The sequence below is a fragment of the Eurytemora carolleeae genome, unplaced genomic scaffold (assembly GCF_000591075.1).
Source record: "Eurytemora carolleeae unplaced genomic scaffold, Eaff_2.0 scaffold150, whole genome shotgun sequence".
Taxonomy (NCBI): domain Eukaryota; kingdom Metazoa; phylum Arthropoda; class Copepoda; order Calanoida; family Temoridae; genus Eurytemora; species Eurytemora carolleeae.
The window spans coordinates 120,755-142,375 of NW_019396434.1; the positions used below are offsets into that span (position 1 = coordinate 120,755).

At 31.2% G+C, this 21,621-nt stretch overlaps 1 protein-coding gene across 1 annotated transcript in view; it reads left to right on the plus strand.

Moving 5' to 3' along the window:
* Positions 1-4,327: 4,327 nt before the first annotated feature.
* LOC111703250 (protein kinase DC2) overlaps positions 4,328-21,621 on the plus strand; it is a 43,710-nt gene continuing 26,416 nt past the window's right edge. The window contains exon 1 of the mRNA XM_023475139.1: positions 4,328-4,717. Within this exon, the coding sequence (XP_023330907.1) occupies positions 4,549-4,717 (169 nt within the window). The 5' untranslated portion in view covers positions 4,328-4,548. The remainder of the gene's footprint in view (positions 4,718-21,621) is intronic.

The window sequence follows — 21,621 nt, forward strand, 5'->3', positions numbered from 1 at the left end:
ATTTTCTTAAAAAAATATTTCAAATTTACGCAAGCTAATTATTTTTTGTCATTATAGTGTCATGATAGCAAGGTGTCCATGGCTGAAAGTGAGCAATCTGATTGATTGATAGTGACCCTACCTAACAAAAAACAACCAATGAACCTGATAAACTGATAAAGCTGATGAAGACTGATAAACCTGACTTAAACTGATACACCTGACTAATACTGATAAACCTGAATAAATTGATAAACCTGACTAATACTGATAAACCTGAATAAACTGATAAACCTGAATAAATTGATAAACCTGACTAACACTGATAAACCTGAATAAACTGATAAAACTGAATAAATTGATAAACCTGACTAAAACTGATAAACCTGACTAGAACTGATAAACCTGACTAAAACTGATAAACCTGGCTAAAACTAATAAACCTGACTAAAACTGATAAGCCTGGTTAAAACTGATCAACCTGACTAAAACCATATAGATTCTAGTACAATAGATGGCAACGTAGAATTTGTACACTCTCAATACAGTTGTATTCACTATTCTGTCGTCACAAGTGTCAATTCAGTTTTCGTGTCCGACAAAATCATCAATAATAGTGATAATTTTAGAATAAAGTGCTTTTCTTACAGTAAAATTAGTGCAATTTTATGTGTTCTTTAGTTTCTGTTTTTACACTTTTTTATTTAATCTTGGAAAACATGTGAACTAATGTGAAAAAATGTCGTTTTCCTTGATATATTTGACATTTGTGACGTAGTGTAAAATTGGTTAATTTCTCTGTTGACACCTATTGTACTTGATAATCTATTTGACTAAAACTGTAAACCTGACTTAAACTGATAAACCTGACTTAAACTGATAAACCTGACTTAAACTGATAAACCTGACTTAAACTGATAAACCTGACTTAAACTGATAAACCTGGCTAAAACTAATAAACCTGACTAAAGTTGATAAACCTGGTTAAAACTGATCAACCTGACTAAAACTCTGACCTCTATGTCTGTATAGACCCCCAGCTGAGTGAGTAGGATGAGGAAGCACCAGGTGTGTATTTAATGTATTAAATGTATTTAGGGTATTTATGTACAGCAATTTTCATCACTGTACAGCAATGTATACAGGCGTTTTAAGAGATGTACAGCAATGTACAGCTATTTACAGCAATGTACACCAATGTACATTAATGTCTTCAGCAATGTACAGAAATTTACAGGAATGTACAGTAATTTACATTAATGTACAGCAATGTACAGCAATATCCAGAAATTTTCAGCAATTTCCAGCAATATGCAGTATGTACAGGAATATACAGGCATTTACAAAAATTTACAGAAAGTACTGGAATCTACAGAAAAGTACAGAAATTTACAGAAAAGTACAGGAATTTACAGAAAAGTACAGGAATATACTGAAAATTACAGGAATGTATAGAAAAGTTCAGGAATGTACAGAAAAGTACAGGAATGTACAGGCACGTGCTGGAATGTACAGAAAAGTACATGAATGTACAGAAATCTACTGGAATGTACAGAAAAGTACAGGAATGTTCAGAAATGTCTGGAATGTACAGAAAATTACTGGAATGTACAGATTTGTTTTGGAAGTCACAGAAAATTACAGGAATGTACAGAAAAGTACAGGAAAGTAGAAAAATTTACTGGAATGTACAGAAAAGTACTGGAATATAAAATAATGTTCTGGAATGTACAAAAAAAATACAGGAATTGTACAGAAAGGTACAGGAATGGACAGAATTCTACTGCATGTACAGAAAAGTACTGGAATGTACAGAAATCTACTGGAATGTACAGAAAAGTACTGAAATGTACATTAATGTTCTAGAATGTACAGAAAAGTACTGGAATGTACAGTAATATACTGGAATGTAAAGAATTGTTCTGGAATGTGCGGTAAATTACAGGAATGTACAGAAAACTACAGGAATGTACAGAAATCTACTGAAATGTGCAGAAAAGAAATGGATTGTACAGAAATGTTTTGGAGTGTATAGAAAAGTACTGGAATGGAATGTAAAGAAAAGTAATGAATGTAAAAAAAAATACAGTGATGTACAGGAATGCACAGAATTGTATTAATTTGATCGTACTTTGTAATAAACGTAAATATAAAATGTAAACAATTTCTTTTACTTTGCAAAATTTTCTAAATTAACGGTTAAATGGTTTGCTAAAATTTTAAAAAATGCATGAAAAATGTTGACTTTTACACAAACTGATGTTTGATTTTTATAAGAAGAATATTAAAAATATTTTGAAAATATTTTTAACTTTACGTGATATTTTCATTTAAAATTCTGAGAACATATTTTGCTGAGATTGGAAATATTTTTCCTGATCCAGTCTTTATTTATAAAACTAAAACCTTATGTCGAACCCCCCCCCCCGCAAACCAAAATGTGCATGCTCGCAAAATATAAATAAAAAAAAAATACGCGTTGAAGTTCTAGAATGTACATGACTAGGTCTGCAAACAAATATTTTGAGTAAGTACAGACTACAGTAACACCGAATGAAATGTCGTCTTCTGAGCATAGATAGATACAACCCTCATATGACGTCACTGATTGGTAGATTATATCTACAAATATTTTATTACGTATAGGGAAGGAAGTAGTGACTGGGAATTAAAGTGATTGGAGAAATTAGTGATTGGGGAAATGATCCTTTTGGGGAAGTTAGTTGTTGGGGAAATTACTGTAGGAGATATTACTTTGGGGAAGTTGGTGTGGGAGAAGTTGTGTTAGGGATTTTAAGTACATATTTATAGAGTGACCTATACTTCGATAAGCCCTATAATTCCACATTTCAATGTTTTTTTAGTAATTTTAATGAATTATAACCAAAAACTTTTTCCTTTAATAGCAATATTGGTTTCATATCAATTGGACTAATGATCGATTGGACTACCGTTCGTTTGGACTAATGTTCATTTGGACTAACTTTTAAAAGGACTATGTCCTTTTGAACAAATATTTGTTCAATTGAACTAATTTTTCAAATTTAAAAAAATTACCCACTCTCAAGTTTTAAGTATTTTTGCAACAAAAAAATATATGAAATTTTAATATTTGAGAGTTAAATTAGGTTACGGCAATTTCTTGACCAAGCGCAGACTAGGACAGCTGCTTATGGGACCGAGCGCTGCGGCTAGGACGTACTAGGGGTCCGAGCGCCGTGGCTAGGACAGGTTAGAGCCGGACTGGTGCTGCGGCCAAAAAATGTTCAAAAAACGATGCCATGTGTAATCATTCAAAGCATCGACTAACTATTACGGCGTTTAATACTGCATTGTATTCAAAACAAATAAAAATATTAAAAAATATTAACTATACATACGAATGCGTCAAAAATAATCGATGACTATAGATTTTGGTTGTAATATCTGAGTGATTTGTTCAAAATCAAAATGATTTTTATACGATATACGATCCGAGTGGTACATATCGTATCTTTCTGCATTTGATAGACTCTATACGTTCTTCAGTTTAAGTCGTTTTTAACAATTTCTCCTTATAGACGCAACAGATAGAAGAAAGATTACTTAGCGATCGAAAGCGATTATTTTTCGCCGTAAGCCTATACCCACTTTTATTTTTCGCGAACACTCACTTAAGGGTAACAATGTGAATGTGTCATCTTTGCATGGATCACATGAAATTATGCACGGAAAGATGGCAAACTCTCTTCTTTGACATGTTTTATAAAAAAGATTCTAGATGTATTTCTAGATAAAATATGGAGATCTAGATAAACCTATTATATATCAAATCTGTCTATCTACTAATTTTTCTATTGTCTACTGGTCTATGTGTCTAAATATGCGTCTATTTGTCTATATGTTAACTTGCCTAAATATCTAAAATATGTCTATATATGCACCAATTGTCCATTTAAAAAAATCTTCTGTCTGAATCTCGATACCTATGTTATACATGATATATATTTATGTCTTTATGTCTACATTTCTATGTCTACATGTCTGTCTATTCTACATATTACCAAATCAGCTGTCTGCAAAGTATTCACGACGAATACCAGACAGCTGTTTGGTTTGTAGCCTGTAAACATTAACACAGGCTAAAATATGGTTTGGTTTGGTTTAGTGAATATTTCAATAAAGAAATTGAATAAACTCCATCAAGCTTCAAATTCAAGTTTTCTATTTCTCTATGTGAATATCTACTATTCCCCAAATTGTGGAGGAAAAGTTAGATTCCACCCTCACGTCTTAAAGGGTCCAACTCCTTCCTCCCCCCCCTGGTCGGTCCGCTAACCCCCCTCCCTCTATACCGTAATCCTCCCCTCCGTCTAACTCTCACAGACTACAGTCTAACTAGACCCGTCCTGCACACAACTTCTCTTCACTCCACACACTTTCCCCCAGCTCTCTCACACTCATAGTGTGTAGTGGGGAGTGATTGAGTGAAAACACCCCAATACTAATGTGTGTTGTGTGATAAAAAGGGTGGATTTTGCTTAAATCTCTAGATTAATATATCATCATTGTGGAACATTGATAGTGAACATGCTTAGCAGAGTCGACAAAGACCGCGAAATGTCGGCAAGTGTGTCGACAAGTAAATTGCGAAAGAGTGCGAGTGGTTCGATGGTTAGAGAGTCGAGTTCTGAGATTTTAAACTCGGTGAAAACCTTTCAACTTGAAGATTTTGACGTTATTAAAACTATTGGAACAGGTGACAACATTCACTTTCATTTTAATGTAGAAATATACTAGCTTGGGAATCTTGGGAACCCAGAGCGATGCCCAGTTAACTCATAATTACTCTCGCCGTTTACCCGCGGTTGGTCTTAAATTACGATGTTAGCTATTTTTCCCTATACAATTGTCGACCCACTTAATTTAGAATCTCAAAACTAAGATAAGCACATTCCCGTGGTTCTCCCGAGGTCCCTATTCAAAATTTGAGGTTAATCGGTCAAGAGGTTCAAGAACAAAATGGTCGAAATGTTTTAACAATTAATAAAAATGTATGGGTGGGTTTGGATAAAATGTTAGGTACCAATTATTAAAGAGAATATTTTAGTTTCATCTGGTCAACACTGTATAATGCTTAAATGCACTCACATAAATCATATCAATAAATCTCTCTTGGAGAATATTTATGAATTTTAAAAATATTTTCAACTTTATGTTCAGCCCCACAATAGAAAACAAAAATGTTTAAGTCTTTTTAGAAAAATCGTTCACACATGACTGCATGGTAGTTTTTCTATGAGAAAATAGAAGATAGGAGGAAATAAAAAAATACTATGTCAACTGGTTGAGTGCAAGAAAAAGTATATTCAAATCATTCAGCGATTCCAGTTACTTTAAATCATTGGTTTTAAGATACTTACTTTACGCTAAATATAATAGTACTAAAGAAATTATAGAAATCATCTAGTGTGAACTAGTTCTGGAATAACGTATTAAGCTTGATTTAAAATTCGGTGATGGTTATGAACCAAACCTCTGTAGAGTAAATAAAGAAGATGTTAGGTCTGGGTTGACCCTCGTCAGATCTAACGCAATGCTCTCACGCAAAAATCTATGAAAATTTTGCAATTATTTTCTTTTAAACTAAAGTTTAAAGATTAGTGCTGTTTAATTGTAAAATGTACATGTTTAGGGCTACAAAAAAGTAAAAGTGATTTATTGACGTAAAATAAAGGATAAGGCGTGCATGCGATACTTTTAAGTCTGGTTCTGTTTGGCAAAGGTTGTAAAAGATAAAAAAATTTAATTGATATTTTGAATAAATGTTATCAAGTGTAAAGCCGTTGTTAAAAATGCTAATTTTTTTGTTTTTGAAAATTTTTATTATTTTTTATTTTACTAGCCATCAGCAATTTTAGATTGTAAATAAAAATGATTGGTTCGAAACAAATTCTAGTTTTTCATATTTACAAATTCACAATTTCAACCACCCTTCCTTTCCGGTCACTCCTTTTTTTGCCAGTCACTCACTTTCTGGCCGGTCACTCACTTCTTTTCCGATCACTCCCTTTCAAGCCGATCAATTCCTTTCTTGCCGGTCCATCCCTTTATTGCCTGTCACTCCCTTTCTTGCCGGTCACTCCCTTACTTGCTGGTCACTCTCTTTCTTGCCGGTTACTCCCTTTCTTGCCGGTCACTCCCTTACGTGCTGGTCACTCTCTTTCTTGCCGGTTACTCCCTTTCTTGCCGGTCACTCCCTTGAATGAATTTTAAGAATTTGTCAAGTTTACCTTAAACAAATACAATTAACGTGTTAAGACTAAGAGTGGGTCTCATGGACCAAGGTTAAGATTGCCGCTTTCAAAAATAAATTACAACAATAAAAACTGTGAAGTGTCACTGTCAACGCATCAATTTTTCATTTTACAATAAGATTTAAATAATTTTAAATCGCCCCGAAGTGTTGCTGATACGGGTGCTACATAAAACATTTCATAACTTTGAGAGAATGAAACCCTCGAGAGTAAAAAACTTAAAAATTTTAATTGAATCCTGTTTTTACAACTTTACTTGTATTGTTTTGCCTAATGTATTTTCCAAAAGTGAGCCAACTCAAAGAATTAATCCATACATTCAACAAGTACCTGTACTACTCTTTTTCAATACAGGGGGGGGGGGTTCCAAGCAATATCCCCCCCCCCTACATAATGTCTGCAGTATAGTAAATAAGGTTTAATTAAATGCTTACAGAAACTTTCCGTAATCTGACCTCTTCAAATATGCATTTCATCAGAATTGACAAAATTCCATTTTAAAATGCATCTTTGATCAACATTCTACATCGTGATTGAGAACCATAAACAGCTTTAATTTCTTGTATAGAACTTATTTGAAATACTTTATTTTTTAATTAATTTATGGAAAACCGTTTTTTTTTCTATGTGCATTTGTCTTTTTAAACTTAAATGTGTATTTTTTTCAGGTTAGTTTCGATATTGCCAGACTCCAGTTGGAAATACTACCCCAGCCAGAGCACACACTCGAAATTTCGAAATAAAAAAGATCGCTTTTATTAAAAATAAAATTGCTTATTTCACTGCAAAAGTTGGATTACTGCTAAATAAGCAATTCTTTGTTAATTAAAAGCTATTTTTTTATTTCGAAATTCAGAGTGCAATTGAATTAAATGATACTAGCTAAATGCTTTCATGCAGAGTTTTCTATATAAGATAAGCATTTGAAGACGACTTTTGGAATTCATTTAGTATTTTGTCTTGAAACTTCGGAACCCTGGAACAGATCTATTTAAGCCGTAAAAACGAAATTTAACCTGAGAGAAGTTAAAATAAATACGTTAAAGGTAGTCCTCATGGTTTCATTCTTTCCGGGTATCCACGTACCATCATCCATAACATTTTATTTGATGAAAAAATTGGTTCCCTACGGTTGGTAAACCTTTTTTTGTTAAAGGGATTGTCAACGTAATTTCAAGTTGCAGAAATATTGTCGCTTTTTTCAATCTGTAAATATATTCAAATTTCTTCCATTTCCTGTTTTGTCTTTTCAACATAATTCCGCCTCATTTAAAGGTTTATTTAATATAAATGGTTGACTCCTGAAAATGTTACACTTGGTTAAATACAATAACGTTTAGAATAAACTTTAACTTTTATAGTGAGGAACAGAGGGGGGGGGGGGGGGGATTCATTTTTAAATTGTGGGGGCGTGAATAGTAAGGCCAAATTTATCTGATTTTGCCATCCGGACATTGCAATTATTTTGCTTGCATACAATTATTCGTAAATATGTATGTGCGCAGACTGACAAACAAATGCTGTGTACGCATATTTTAAGAATTAAATTCTTGCATTATCTTTGCATATCGAGGTTTAGTTGTTAACGTCATTAAATACACAGGAAATATACAACAGGAAGTTTATTTAAGCATAAATATTTGCAAATACGCAAAATTAGTAAAATCTGCAGAGAATTTGAATCCCTGCAAAAAAAGATAATACGGAAATAATCAGTTTACGCGGCAAAAACGATTCTTGAAAAATAAAAAAATTAGAAGAAATCTGATGAAAAGACTTTATTTGAAGAAAAATTTAATTTTTTATGTTTTTTTAGAGTGACTTTGAAAGTCTCATTTTCAGGTAGTTTTGCTTTAGTAATTTTTTCTTGCGTAATTTTTGTGTTTTTTTTGTCAACGTTATTTCGCAAAACTATTTTTAACTGACATTTTTCTATATTAAAAGATTAACCTGTAGCTGCAGATAAAGCAAGTATTATGATTAATATTATGCGTGACATACATTATGTCTGTAATTACTTTCAAAAATATCAAGATAGCTAAAATTGATATGGCAAAAATTATTCTTGCAAACATTTACGAATTCATAGTTAAAGCAAATATGTTGTTTCCCAACATATTAATTGGTATATTCTGCAAAGGAAATAATTAATTTAATCAACTGGTAGTTTCCTGAGTGTTTTAAATTACTCAACCTAAGACTGTTGGTCTGCATTTTTAAAATCAGAGGGTTAATTTTAAACAAACACATGTGTGTGCTTTTCTGTAAAAAACTATGAAGTAAGGATTAACATCTATTTTGGCGGTTAAAAACTTGATATAGTTGAATACTTGTGTTTGAATTTTTAGTTGAACTATTTTCCAATTGAGAATATTGGTTTCCAAGCTAGTATTGGTTGTATCGGACCTGACTGCTGACGGATGTAAAATCACAAAAATGTTCCTTTTGACCCGAATTTAATCAGGGTTGGTAAAAAAAGAAATTAAATTTAGAACAATTATGATTCTAAACTGCCTTGAAACTTGAATTGGAAAAAATACTCATGTATGTCGAATATACCGAAAGAATTTGAAATTAAGTAAAATATAACTTTCGAAACGAATTTGGAAATGCTTTTGTTGTTTTTATAAAACGAACAAAATATTCGCGTTAATTCTATCAGTTTGTAAGTTCTGGACGGGTAACCGTATATACGTGATAAGTCGGAAAATTGGCAAAAAGTTTTATTTTCTGCACATCTGATTCTCTTCACTCGGTCTTCAAAACCTGAAAACCTGATGGTGAAGGAAGAATTGGCAGACGGGGTTTCTTTGGTGGTTTACTTGGGTTTCTTATATGACTGCATTTCTTCAATTTATATTCTTTTATAAAAGCAAAAATAAAAAAATGTAGCCCAAAAAGGAAACCGTTTTCATTGATCTAGGTTTCCAACATACAGATACCAGGGAGACGTAATTTCAAGTGACCCTCCGTTTGTAGAGGTGCATGTCCGTTAGTAGAGGTGCATGTCCGTTAGTAGAGGTGCATGTCCGTTAGTAGAGGTGCATGTCCGTTTGTAGAGGTGCATGTCCGTTAGTAGAGGTGCATGTCCGTTTGTAGAGGTGCATGTCCGTTTGTAGAGGTGCATGTCCGTTAGTAGAGGTGCATGTCCGTTAGTAGAGGAGCATGTCCGTTTTTAGAGGTGCATGTCCGTTAGTAGAGGTGCATGTCCGTTAGTAGAGGTGCACGTCCGATTCACAACGTTACACTTGAAACCTTTGTCTTAGCAAGGCTTATATAAATAGCATTAATTGTCTAGTTGAAAATGAATTATTTTCAACTTTGGTTTCTCTTAATGAATTTAATTTGCGCATTAATGCGTCTGGGACAATAAAGGAAATTAACAGAATTCAACATTCAACATTCCTTAATTTCAATCAATTATAGAAGTTTCAAGTGTATGTACTGTTTAGTCATACTGTTGTGAATTAGACATGCCTCCCTTTTAAAGGAAGGTTAGTTGAAATTCCGTCTACAGTCCCTTTATTCACGATTTTTTATTCTTCTGAAGACATCCTGAATGTTAAAACGTTTACAAAGAAATAAAAGTTAGTTTTCCTAAAAAAGTCCAAGTTAAACAGGATTGCATGATAGACAATTTTATTGACCCCTGTATACCAGAACAAAAAAAAATTCATTTAAATTTGTTTTTCAATAATTAGATATGCTTGAAATTTATCAATAGTTTTCTAGTTTTTCTGTACATAGCTTCATTTTCCTGTGGAATTAAAAAAAAAATTAAAAATCGATTTTTGACGAATAAATTTGTTTAGCCTATGTTACCCTTAGGTATCCATTGGTTTCCTCAAAAATGCCAGCCCATTCGGTCCAGCCGTTGGACCAGCTATAACTGACATATATATATTATATATATATATATATAGTCATATAAAGTCGATCATATGTAGTCATATATGTATATTATATATATTTATTATATATGAGTATATAAGCATATATATTTATTATACAGGGTGTCCCACGAAACATTACAGTTGGTAAATAGTTATGAAAGTCGTCTTTCATATACTTTATTAGATAGTAAAGGCTTTTTTGCAGTTTATTTCGATAAAATAATCTTTTTCTGAAACTTATTCTCATAAACTAATTTTACTACATGACTCCCATATAATATTTGTATTATTGGCTAATTGATATCAAAGAAATTAAAAAATTATGTAAGAAGACATTCTAAACTATTCACCAACTGTCATGTTTCGTGGGACACCCTGTATATGAGCAAAGAGCTTAATCTTACATAAACAATAATACATATATAGATCTAATAAACGTCAATAGCGCTCTTAAAATGACAAAGGTCGCTTGAAATAACATCAGCAATTCAAATAAAAAACATTTTAAGAATTCAACAAAAGCAAACATTGAAGATTTTGCAAAATTTTCTCATATTTGAAATTTCTTTTTGATCATGGGCCGTGTTTGTTTTAAAACCAAGCTTCTATGAAAAATATTCAAATCTTTAAATTGATAAATATTTTCAAATCTGTGATAGGATGTATACTGTTTAAGAACAACGTTGTATACAAGCATACACCAATATATTTTCTAAAACTATTAGATATATATTAATATTTTAGAAAGAGTCTCACATTATTTTCATAAGAGACTGACTAGACGTACTTCACAAAAAAATGCAAATACATAAAATGCATTTTTTCGATTTGAAATTTGATTTCGATTTTATTTGTTGGTGACCGTAGAAGAGTATATTCACATACAAGTGTAAAGTTTATTAAAAAAACATTTGAAATAAAAATCATTTAGAATAAATTCATGCGTTAATTTTTTTCTATAGGGTTATTTGTAGGAAAACTTTATTTTAGTTAATTCTCAATTAAAACTTGTTCACAAACAAAAAGTTTTGCTAATTTTGTCAAGAAACCTGCCTGGTAAACTTAAAGTAAGGAAAAAATGTAATCAATTACAATTGTTGGATTATCATATTTTAAAAGAGATTATTTTTGAAAATCATATTTTTCTGAGGGTGAGGGGCTCAAGATTAATCTAATTTAAACTTTCTATCTACTTATTTTTTTTAAAACTTAATTTTATTCTCAAACCATTTGAATATGCTTAGGATCCATTTAATTTTGGTGTGGATTCGGATCCTGGATCCGCACTGGAAAAAAAATGGATCCGGATCCAAGTCATTTCTTTAAGATTCACTTAATTTTTATCCTAAAACTTGATGAACCATTCAGAAATGAGTAAATTTTTATAATCTTTTTTTTCGAAAATTAAGATTTAAGTTTTCGGAGTAAAAAAGTTTTTTTTGCAGTTTTTGGTTGATATTTTACCCTTTGGATCCGGATCCGTGGATCCGCATATTTTTGCGGATCCGGATCCAGGAAGCCAAAATCTCGCGGATCCTAAGCACTGCAGTGAAGAATATTTTCATTTTTTGTTAATTGAAAATCAATCAATTTACTTCTTTAAAGATTTCTTCAAGGTCAACGTAGATATATTGAACATCTAGGATAAAATTATTATTTTCCTATATTGAAGGAAACCCTTCAGTGGAAAGAGGATTGTATTAATTGATTTTTTATAAGGGAGGGATGGGGGGGCACAGTNAGTCTTAAAAAAAAATTTTGAGATAAGTCTCTAAGTTGTTTTAATGTTATGTTTTAGTTTAGAATTTCGACCAAAAAACAGCTATTTAATGGAAAACCTTGAAATAGGACTTTTTCAACCTGCTACTATGACTAAATCAAGGTTTTGGCGTGCTGTGCCGACGCCCCTAAATGTTTTTAAAGTGGCTGTTAGAATCTATTTATATATTTAGATTATCCCGAAACCGCTTGTGCTTTCTTGTACTTTTGCTATAAAATGAATGTTTTTCTTCTGAAATAGCTCGTTGTAACAAAGACAACATCCAAATTCATTGCGGGTTTACAGGATCCATTCAAGAATTTCAAACGAGAAAAATACTTATAAATTGAAACCATTATTAATCAATGCAAGCTACAATTCATACAATGTTTGTAAACGAAAAGATTATCAGAATATATTTATTTTGTCCATTCTCAACATACAATGAAACACAAGACAAATTCATTTTAAGAAGAGTATTGTGACAAAAATCAGTCATCCCAGCCTGACCCTTAAATTACCCAACCGTTGGGGGGGGAGCTCCTCCTCCGGTGGGGGTTTGGGGGGAGCTCCCCCTCCGGTGGGGGTTTGACAAACTACAAAAAGAAATGATTTCTGGAGATAAAACTTCCGTCAGCACAAATTTTGAAGGAACAATTTAGGGAAAACACAATTTCTGAGAACGGAAAAATTCGGAGACATAAATTCTGGATTTAAAATCTTAAAGTATTCGATCAATTCTCAGTTAGGAAAACAATATATTTCTTTGACATAAAAAAGGCTTTAAAGAATATAATGTAAAAATAATTCTTGCACATGCTTCAAAGAAAGGAGTAATTGTTTACTATCACTCACTACTGTCTATTTCTCTGTCTCTAGGAATAAGTACTAAGTAGTTTAAGAAAGCTCAAGTGCAAAATTGTAAGGTCATTGTTAGTGTACTCAAGTACAGATAGAACTCAATTCATTACAAAAATTTCAAATATTCTCTACGCCGGCCAACAAGATTTATAACTACTTTTTTCAGAGGTTAGGTTAAAAAATTACATATCCGATTCTAAACAGTAAATTTGACCATTTTCCTTTACTCCTTTGAGAAAGAATGCATCTACCAAGTATTAAAACAATGGCATTGAGGCAGTATATTTAGTGCGGTTGGATAAAGGACGAATATGTCTAAAATAATTATATTTTATGGTTAAAAATTTCCCAGAGTAAATCTGTCTCTTAATCTTACAGAGACAGTAGAGATAATATCAAAGGTCCCTCTGTAAACAGTGGCATGTCTGATTCACAAAGGTACCCGTAACATATTTATCTCATCATGCATTGGATCAGATATTGGCCTTTGTCTATTGTTGTTGTTCAATTCTGTAAATTACGCTCTTTGTCTCTCTGCAACATAAATTCTGAAAGTTACTTTTATGGAGTTACCACAATTAGGAGTTAAAAATTTTAGAAACCAAAACGAGGATTTTTTAATAATTTTTGCAGACAACGGTTTAAAGGGGTACTCTTGGTAATCTGTCAAGAATATCTTGAAATGGAGAATGGAGGATCTTTAAATAGACAATCTTAAAATGGAGGATCTTTAAATGGTGAATTCTTAAATGGAGGATCTTCAAATGAAGGATCTTTAAATGGAGGATTTTTAAATGGAGAATTTCAAATGGAGGATCTTCAAATGGAGGATCTTTAAATGGAGAATTTCAAATGGATGATCTTTCAATGGAGAATTTCAAATGAATGATCTTTCAATGGAGAATTTCAAATTGATGATCTTTCAACGGAGAATTTCAAATGGAGAATCTTCAAATGAAGGATCACTTGAAATTACGTGCACCGCCTCTTTACTATTTTTATCGCCTTGACCAAGATGTGGAAATCATAATTTTCAATTTCTTGGGGAATATGTCTAAATATTTCCTAGTTTATTACTAGCTTCCCCCTTACCCTCGTAAACAGATTAAAAATATACTTTCCGAGGAAGATTTTGAAAATTTTCACTTTATTTAGAAAAGTACATACGAGTAGTTATTACTTAAACGTTTATTTAATTGGAATTTAAGCGTAATTTCAAGTGATCCTCCATGTAAAGATGGCATATTACAGATATAAACGATATTGATCTAGTAACGATCAAAATAAACCAAGACAAAAGCTGGGGAATCTACTGAAAATCAAGACTAAAGCTAGATAATCCACTGAAAATCAAGACTAAAGTTAGATAATCTACTGAAAATCAAGACTAAAGCTAGATAATCTACTGAAACTAGATAATCTACTGAAAATTAAGACAAACTAGATAATCTACTGAAAATCAAGACTAAAGCTAGATAATCTACTGAAAATCAAGACTAAAGCTAGATAATCTACTGAAAATTAAGACAAACTAGATAATCTACTGAAAATCAAGACTAAAGCTAGATAATCTACTAAAAATCAAGACTAAAGCTAGATAATCTACTGAGAATCAAGGCTAAAGCTAGATAATCTACTGAAAATCAAGACTGAAGCTAGATAATCTACTGAAAGTCAAGACTAAAACTAGATAATCTACTGAAATCAAGACTAAAGCTAGATAATCTACTGAAAATCAAGACTGAAACTAGATAATCTACTGAAATCAAGACTAAAGCTAGATAACCTACTGAAAATCATGACTAAAGTTAGATAATCTACTGAAAATCAAGACTAAAGCTAGATAATCTACTGAAAATCAAGACTAAAACTAGATAATCTACTGAAAATCAAGACTAAAGCTAGATTATCTACTGAAATCAAGACTAAAGCTCAAATCTATTAAATTGAAATGTTTTGTTATCATTATTAAAATTAGGTGGAAAAAATAATCAAAACAGCCAAGAGCTATTTTCCACCTAATTGCTTTATACTTGTACTGTTAATATAATCATCAATATGTAATTGTAACCTCGTTCTGTACACAGATACATGTATTTTAGCAATAAACTTTATCTTATCTTATCTCATCTAAGCTAGATAATCTACTGAAATCAAAACTAAAGCTAGATAATCTACTGAAAATCAAAACTAAAGCTAGATAATCTACTGAAATCAAGACTGAATTTATTATGTAAATTGTTCAAAGGAATCTGCGCACCTTCAACCCATAAATAAACCTATTAAACAAATACATATTATGCAAACACATTACCACACCCTTAATGTCCGCGCATAAACATTAAATGCGCATAGTACGTATCGTGTCTGCATAGAAAGAGTTCATGTCGTTCACGGTAAAGGCTTTGTTTTACGAATATTTCTGTTTATAAGTTAATTTACGCCATTTTTTAAAGACTTTAAAGGAGAGATCAAAATATACTAGGAAAGTTATAAAACAAAGAGGATGTATACTTGGATGTAGTTAATTTTATGTGCGTTCAATAACAGTTTGTTTTTAAACTCGAGAATCTGCCTTTTTTACCAGTCCCTCAAAATTAAAGTTTTCTAAAAAATTGTGAAATCGGTGTTCGTAAAGTTGGGATAGTACATATAGTTCTGAAAGATGAAGAAACACTGGTTTAAGATATTCCGAAAAATTATTTAAAGACTGGAAAAAGACGAGGAAACCCTGTTTTAGTATATTCTAAATAGTTTTCTAAAAACTAAAAGATGAGGAAACCCTGGATTAGTATATTCTAAATAGTTTTTTAAAACTAAAAGATGAGGAAACCCTGGTTTTAGTGTATTCTAAATAGTTTTCTAAAAACTAAAAGATGAGGAAACCCTGGATTAGTATATTCTAAATAGTTTTTTAAAACTAAAAGATGAGGAGACCCTGTTTTAGTGTATTCTAAATAGTTTTCTAAAAATTAAAAGATGATGAGACCCTGGTTTAGTATATTCTAAATAGTTTTCTAAAAACTAAAAGATGATGAGACCCTGATTTAGTATATTTTAAATAGTTTTCTAAAAACTAAAAGATGATGAGACCCTTGTTTAGTGTATTCTAAATAGTTTTCTAAAAACTAAAAGATGAGGAAACCCTGGTTTAGTATATTCTAAATAGTTTTCTAAAAACTAAAAGATGAGGAGACCCTGGTTTAGTATATTCTAAATAGTTTTCTAAAAAAAGCATCCAGAAATATAATTTAAAAACTGTAAAAGATGAGGAAACCCTAGTTTTGAATATTCTGAATATTTATCTAGTGCTGTAAGGCACTGAACAAGCCATATGCTTCAATTTACTCACACCTGGATTTAATACATAAATTCAATTATCCAAGGTTTTCAAAATTTCATAATTATCTTCCTACGCCAGTTTTTGCTTGGTTAAGTGTCGGATTTTCCAAGGATTTTGTATAATGTTTTTTACAAACAAAATTCAAAATGTGCATTTTGATCTGTCTTCATAGAATATCAATGTGTAATTATTAATGTATATTGTTGTTTTCTTTAATCAATCATATATCCATCCAATGCTAGACTGTTAAGAAAAAGTTTAGAAAAATTTTAAGTTCAGAAAAATTGGTTCTGTTTCAATATGAAGTTTATCAGAATATTCCCAATTACTCCATTTAGACTAAGTTTATAGAAATGCCAGTTATTCAAAATTTACATGTCTAGCTAGGACTGTACAAAAGTAAGGTTATAGTATTTGTAAGGTTAGCCTAAAGACCAAGGCGTTGCAACACTTTAAGGTTGACTAAGTTTTGAAAATTTGTCGATGGTATACTACATGCATTGCATTGTATGTGTAATGTGTATACTGTATACTGTATAAGCGTAATTATAAAGTTTGCATGATATTGGCATTATCAATCTCTCTTCATGTGACCTTGTAATCGTAATAATTATCATTATTATCCTAGTGTATCATATCTTACAACCAGTTAATTAATCCCTTATTTGTAGAACTACAGGGTGTCGCAAAATGAAATAATACATTTTTTTGACAGATCTGAATGAAGCTTCAAAATCTAATTTTCTTATAATCTTTGTAATCTGATGTCGTAGATCTCTGATATTTCTAGTTGTTTTAAACTATGAATTCTGCTTTATATAAAAGTCAAAAGTTGTAGATATTAGCGTCGAGTAATAAGTTACTTTTACAGGAATTACACATTTTAAATTTCTATCGTTTTGTAATTAGTTTTAAAGGCTCTGAAACGCCATCTTCTTTTAGCTAATTAAAAAAAAAGTTGCCAAGACTTTGATACAAATGTCTGTTCGATTACTGTTCTTAAATCATCTAAATGTCTTACTAACAAACCGATTTTTCTTGGTCGATTTTAAATTGAATATTGTTCCGGACAATTTGTATCAAATGTAGTTTCTGTAGGAAATGATTTAAAAAAGTTTATACGTGAAAATAACTGTAACGAAGTGCATCCTGTCTGTATAGGAATATTTCAGTCCTATTTTGATCTCTCGTTCAAATCCGTCAAGAATAGCATGAAAAAGTTTGTATACTTAAATATTAAAGCCTGACAAAAAGGTATACAATATTATATACGTAAAATTAACATAAAATGGGTGAAAATGGGTTCTAAGGTTAAGACTGACTATACTTTTAACCAGGACCTCTAGTTCACCGTGAATTAATCTTGGACAGTTATAGGAAAGGTTCCGAAAATTTTTTCTGAATAAAAGGGATTTAACAATTTCTTTAAATAATCTCTAATTTTTGCAACCTACTGGTGTAAACCTTTGTAATTTCAAACTTTCATAGTTTGAAATATCAAAAGATCTACAAAATCAGGTTGCAAAGGTTATTTACAAATAAAGTCCTAATCTTTTATATGATCCTAGAAATTTATAATAAAATAAAGTTTGATGCATTCCGTTTTTTCACAAGCATATATGATTTTTTTTAACTTTTATGTTTGTGTCCGTTTATTTTAGTGTTTGTCTGTTTCTCTTTACTTTCCATGTTGCGGGGGAAACCCTAATATTCATGTTTTTATTAAGTGTGATTCTAATATTCATGTTTTTATTCCTGAATCACGAACTTTACATCAACAGTTTTCAGATTAAGAAAACTGGAGAAAAAGTATTAAAAGCCTTGGAGCAAAAAGTTTGAAAATCTTCAAAGTTTAAATTAACTTTGTAATTTGTTGTATTATTTTTATGAAATCAATGTTTTCTAAATTTAAAGATAATTTAGCTTCATGCATTATTAATATTTTAGTAAAAAGTTAGTTTTTTTTTTAAATGAACCCTGCAAAATTTGGGTTACTCACCCCATGGACTAATCGGTGCTAGATGCGTTTTGATTTCTTCAATTTGAACTCAATCTATATTCCATCTTTATATTTACAAAATAGCCTTTTTATACTTTTTAACTAAAAAGTGTCTGCCGACAGAAAACGTATGATCAGAGAAAAAGCGAATAAATGATGTTTTTTTGGAAAAAATTGTGATCAAAAGTCAGAGATTGTTGAGACAAGAACAAGACTGTTCTTGTTTAATCCTTCTATTTATTCTTCTACCTTTAATCCTATTACGATTGGGCTATTTTTGTCTAATATTATAGATAGTTGACATAGGTGAGTTTGATTCATCATTTGTCCCAAGTCCAACTATTAAAAAAAATCAAACATTTAACTTCAATGGCTAGGGTGCTCTGGAGGGGTAGAAAAGTTCAAAAAGTACGTCGGAAAAATGTTGAAAAATAATTATTTTTACATTTGACAAATACTAACATTCGACTCAGGTTTTAACATCCATTTTTCAACGGCTTTTAGAAAAAAATAGATCTGTTTTAGCTAATTAATAAAAAAGTTATGAATTATTTTAGACTTTTTTTTAAAACACCGACCTGCCTTTTGACCGTCCTATGAAGTTGAAAATATTAAGAAGTTTGAGCAGTTTCTAGCCGTTTATATGTTATAAAGAAAAAAAAAAAATTTAAACCAAAAAAAAGATAATAAGTTAAACAGTCGTAAAGAAATAAAGCTTTACTTTATTTGTTTAAGAAACTTTATTTTCTGATCAATTCTGAAAAGAAAAATCATTTTTAATTTAAGTTGCACAGAACTATGGAAAACTCCTATAAACGATTTACAAAATAATTTTTTGATTAGTAGAACTTATCGTTTTCTTGTCTGTGCTGCAGAATTCCACAAGTTTAAACTTGTTAGGTGTCTAATGGGGCCTAAGTATTTTTTTAATTTTTCAAAACTAGATATTTTTCATCTTATTTATTTATGCAAATGATATCGAAGAAATTGTCATAATTAAACCCCATTTTAAGATCTTAAGAACAACAAGATTTTCAAGAGTATAATTTTTAATATGACATTTCAATCTTTAAATAAAAGATCTCTTCAAATTTCGTCTATTGTTCCTTAAACGTATTACTGGACGCTGATAATCATTCATCTGCTTGCCATGCCTTTATATGGTCTGTGTTAAAATGCCGCAACAGTTTTTGTTCTGAAATATGGAGAAGCATTGATCCTGTAATCCTTGTTTTGCAGCGTTTATCTTGATCAACTTTGTTTACGGGAATAATGGCCTCTAACAATCTTTATAATATCAACGTTAATCAAATCAAAACCCCGCAAGACTACAATTATGAAACCCTATTTAACTTTGAAATTTATTTCTAGCTGTTTCTTTAAAGGGAGTGTTCGCAAAAAATGAAAGGGGGTATAGGCTTACAGTGAAAAACAATCGCTTTTGATCGCTTTTAATCTTACTTCTGTCTGTTACATTGAACATTGTTAAAAACGACTTATACTAAAGAACGTAGCGTCCATACAAATTCAGAAAGTTGCAATATATGACTCAGGTAGTAAAAATATCAATTTAATTTCAAACAAATCATTTAGATATTACAACCTAAAGTCATCGATTTAATTGTGCATTTTACACAAAAACAAATAACAAAAATTATGAATTATTAACTATTTACGAATGTGTCGAAAAATAATCGATGACTTTAGGTTGTAATATCTTAATTGTGTGTTTGAAATTAAATTGATTATTTTACGATCCGAGTTGTATATTGCAACTTTCTGAATTTGTATGACCGCTACAGAGTATAAGTAGTTTTTAACAATGTTCTCCTTATAGACGCAACAGATAGAAGTAAGTTTAGTAGCGATCAAAAGCGATTATTTTTTGCCGGAAACCTGTACCCCCTTTCATTTTCGCGAACACAAAAAAATATTGTCTGAAAGGGATAATAGACGTAATTGCCACGGACTCTCCTTTCGACGTAGAGATCTACAACGGTACCCTTTAAACCTTGATGTGAGCAAGAATGAGGAAGATATTAATGTTTTTCTATCTGAAAAAGTACTATTATTGGCAATTCCGACAAGGTTTAAAGGGTACTGTTGTGAATCGGACATGCCACTCTATAGATAGATAATCACTTGAAATTAATCTCTTCCTTTTTTGGAAACTCTTGTAGTTTTTTTATTCTTTTATTTGTGATCTTAAAAGTATTTTTAATATCTGTTTGATGTTTTCATTGTATAAAATAACCAACAATGTCATAACTTTTTTATTTGATTTAAAAAAACAACATTCTAGGATTAGACAAAGTTCTTATTTTTAAAAAAAAGTTATTCTTATTTTTTCATATACGAGCAATTTCTATAATTTTTATGGCTAACCAAGCTTTAATTAAAATATTCTTTTTAATGTAAAACCACACACCTTTCATTAAGAATTAGAAGAGATTAGGGCAAAGGAGATTTGAAAAATAAAGCTAATTTTTAACAAATGATAAAATTTAACTAAACAAAACCTTTAGATTTCGTTAAACACAGACGACAACAACATCTCGTTCGCTCGTTAATCTATTCAACCACCGATAAACAAATTGTAATAACTCTAACGTTCCCAGTTCTAGTTCTTTTTATGGAATCCTTAGAGGTATTTTTATAGCTTCATGATATTGCTTCTATTTTTTACTGTTGCAACCAACAGAATTTAAGTAAATTGGATTTTACAATAGAATTCTTATTTTTTATGAAAATAAGTTTATAAAAATAGCCATTTCTTTTTGTATTCTCATTGTTGGTAGAAAAATGGTAAACTATGATTAAAATAAGTCAAATATCTTCTTCCTTTCATTTTCTTCAGGAATCTATCAATCTTATAGAACAGTTAATCCTAGTGCTAATCTACCCACCTTGAAGTGGAAAGGAAGGAAGACTAGGGCCGGGATGGGGGAGGGGGAAGGAAGTTATGTGTAATGTGTATGAGTGCAGTAGAAAGAAGAAAAATAAACATGAAAAAACAAGATATTATATTCTCTCATAATAATCATTTATTATTTGCTAGAAAAAATATGAATAATAACAATTTCTAACTAATGAAAGAGAACCCACAAAGACTTTGATTTACTTTAGTATAGACAATTCATGGTAATCAATGAGGTAAAGAGGCCGGGGAGGCTAATCCATTATCCTCAGAGGTCAGAAGTTGCGAGGGCAAAAGTTTATAAAGATGCTAATCGGGGTTCCAGCGAACAAAGCGTTTCGCGAAAAAAAATGAAAATTTTCGTATCTTTGTGGCTCAGAGGTAGGAGATTCAAATTAATGAGGTTCAGAGGTCAGGAGATATAAGCCATGAGGCTAGAGTTCAGAAGATGCTATTCCATGAGGCTCAATAAGTCAGGAAGAAAATGGTTATCCGCTAGAGGTCGAGAGATGGTAATCCAGTAGTCTGAGAGGTCGATAGATGTTAACCCTATTCCCGCTGGGGGGGGGGGGGA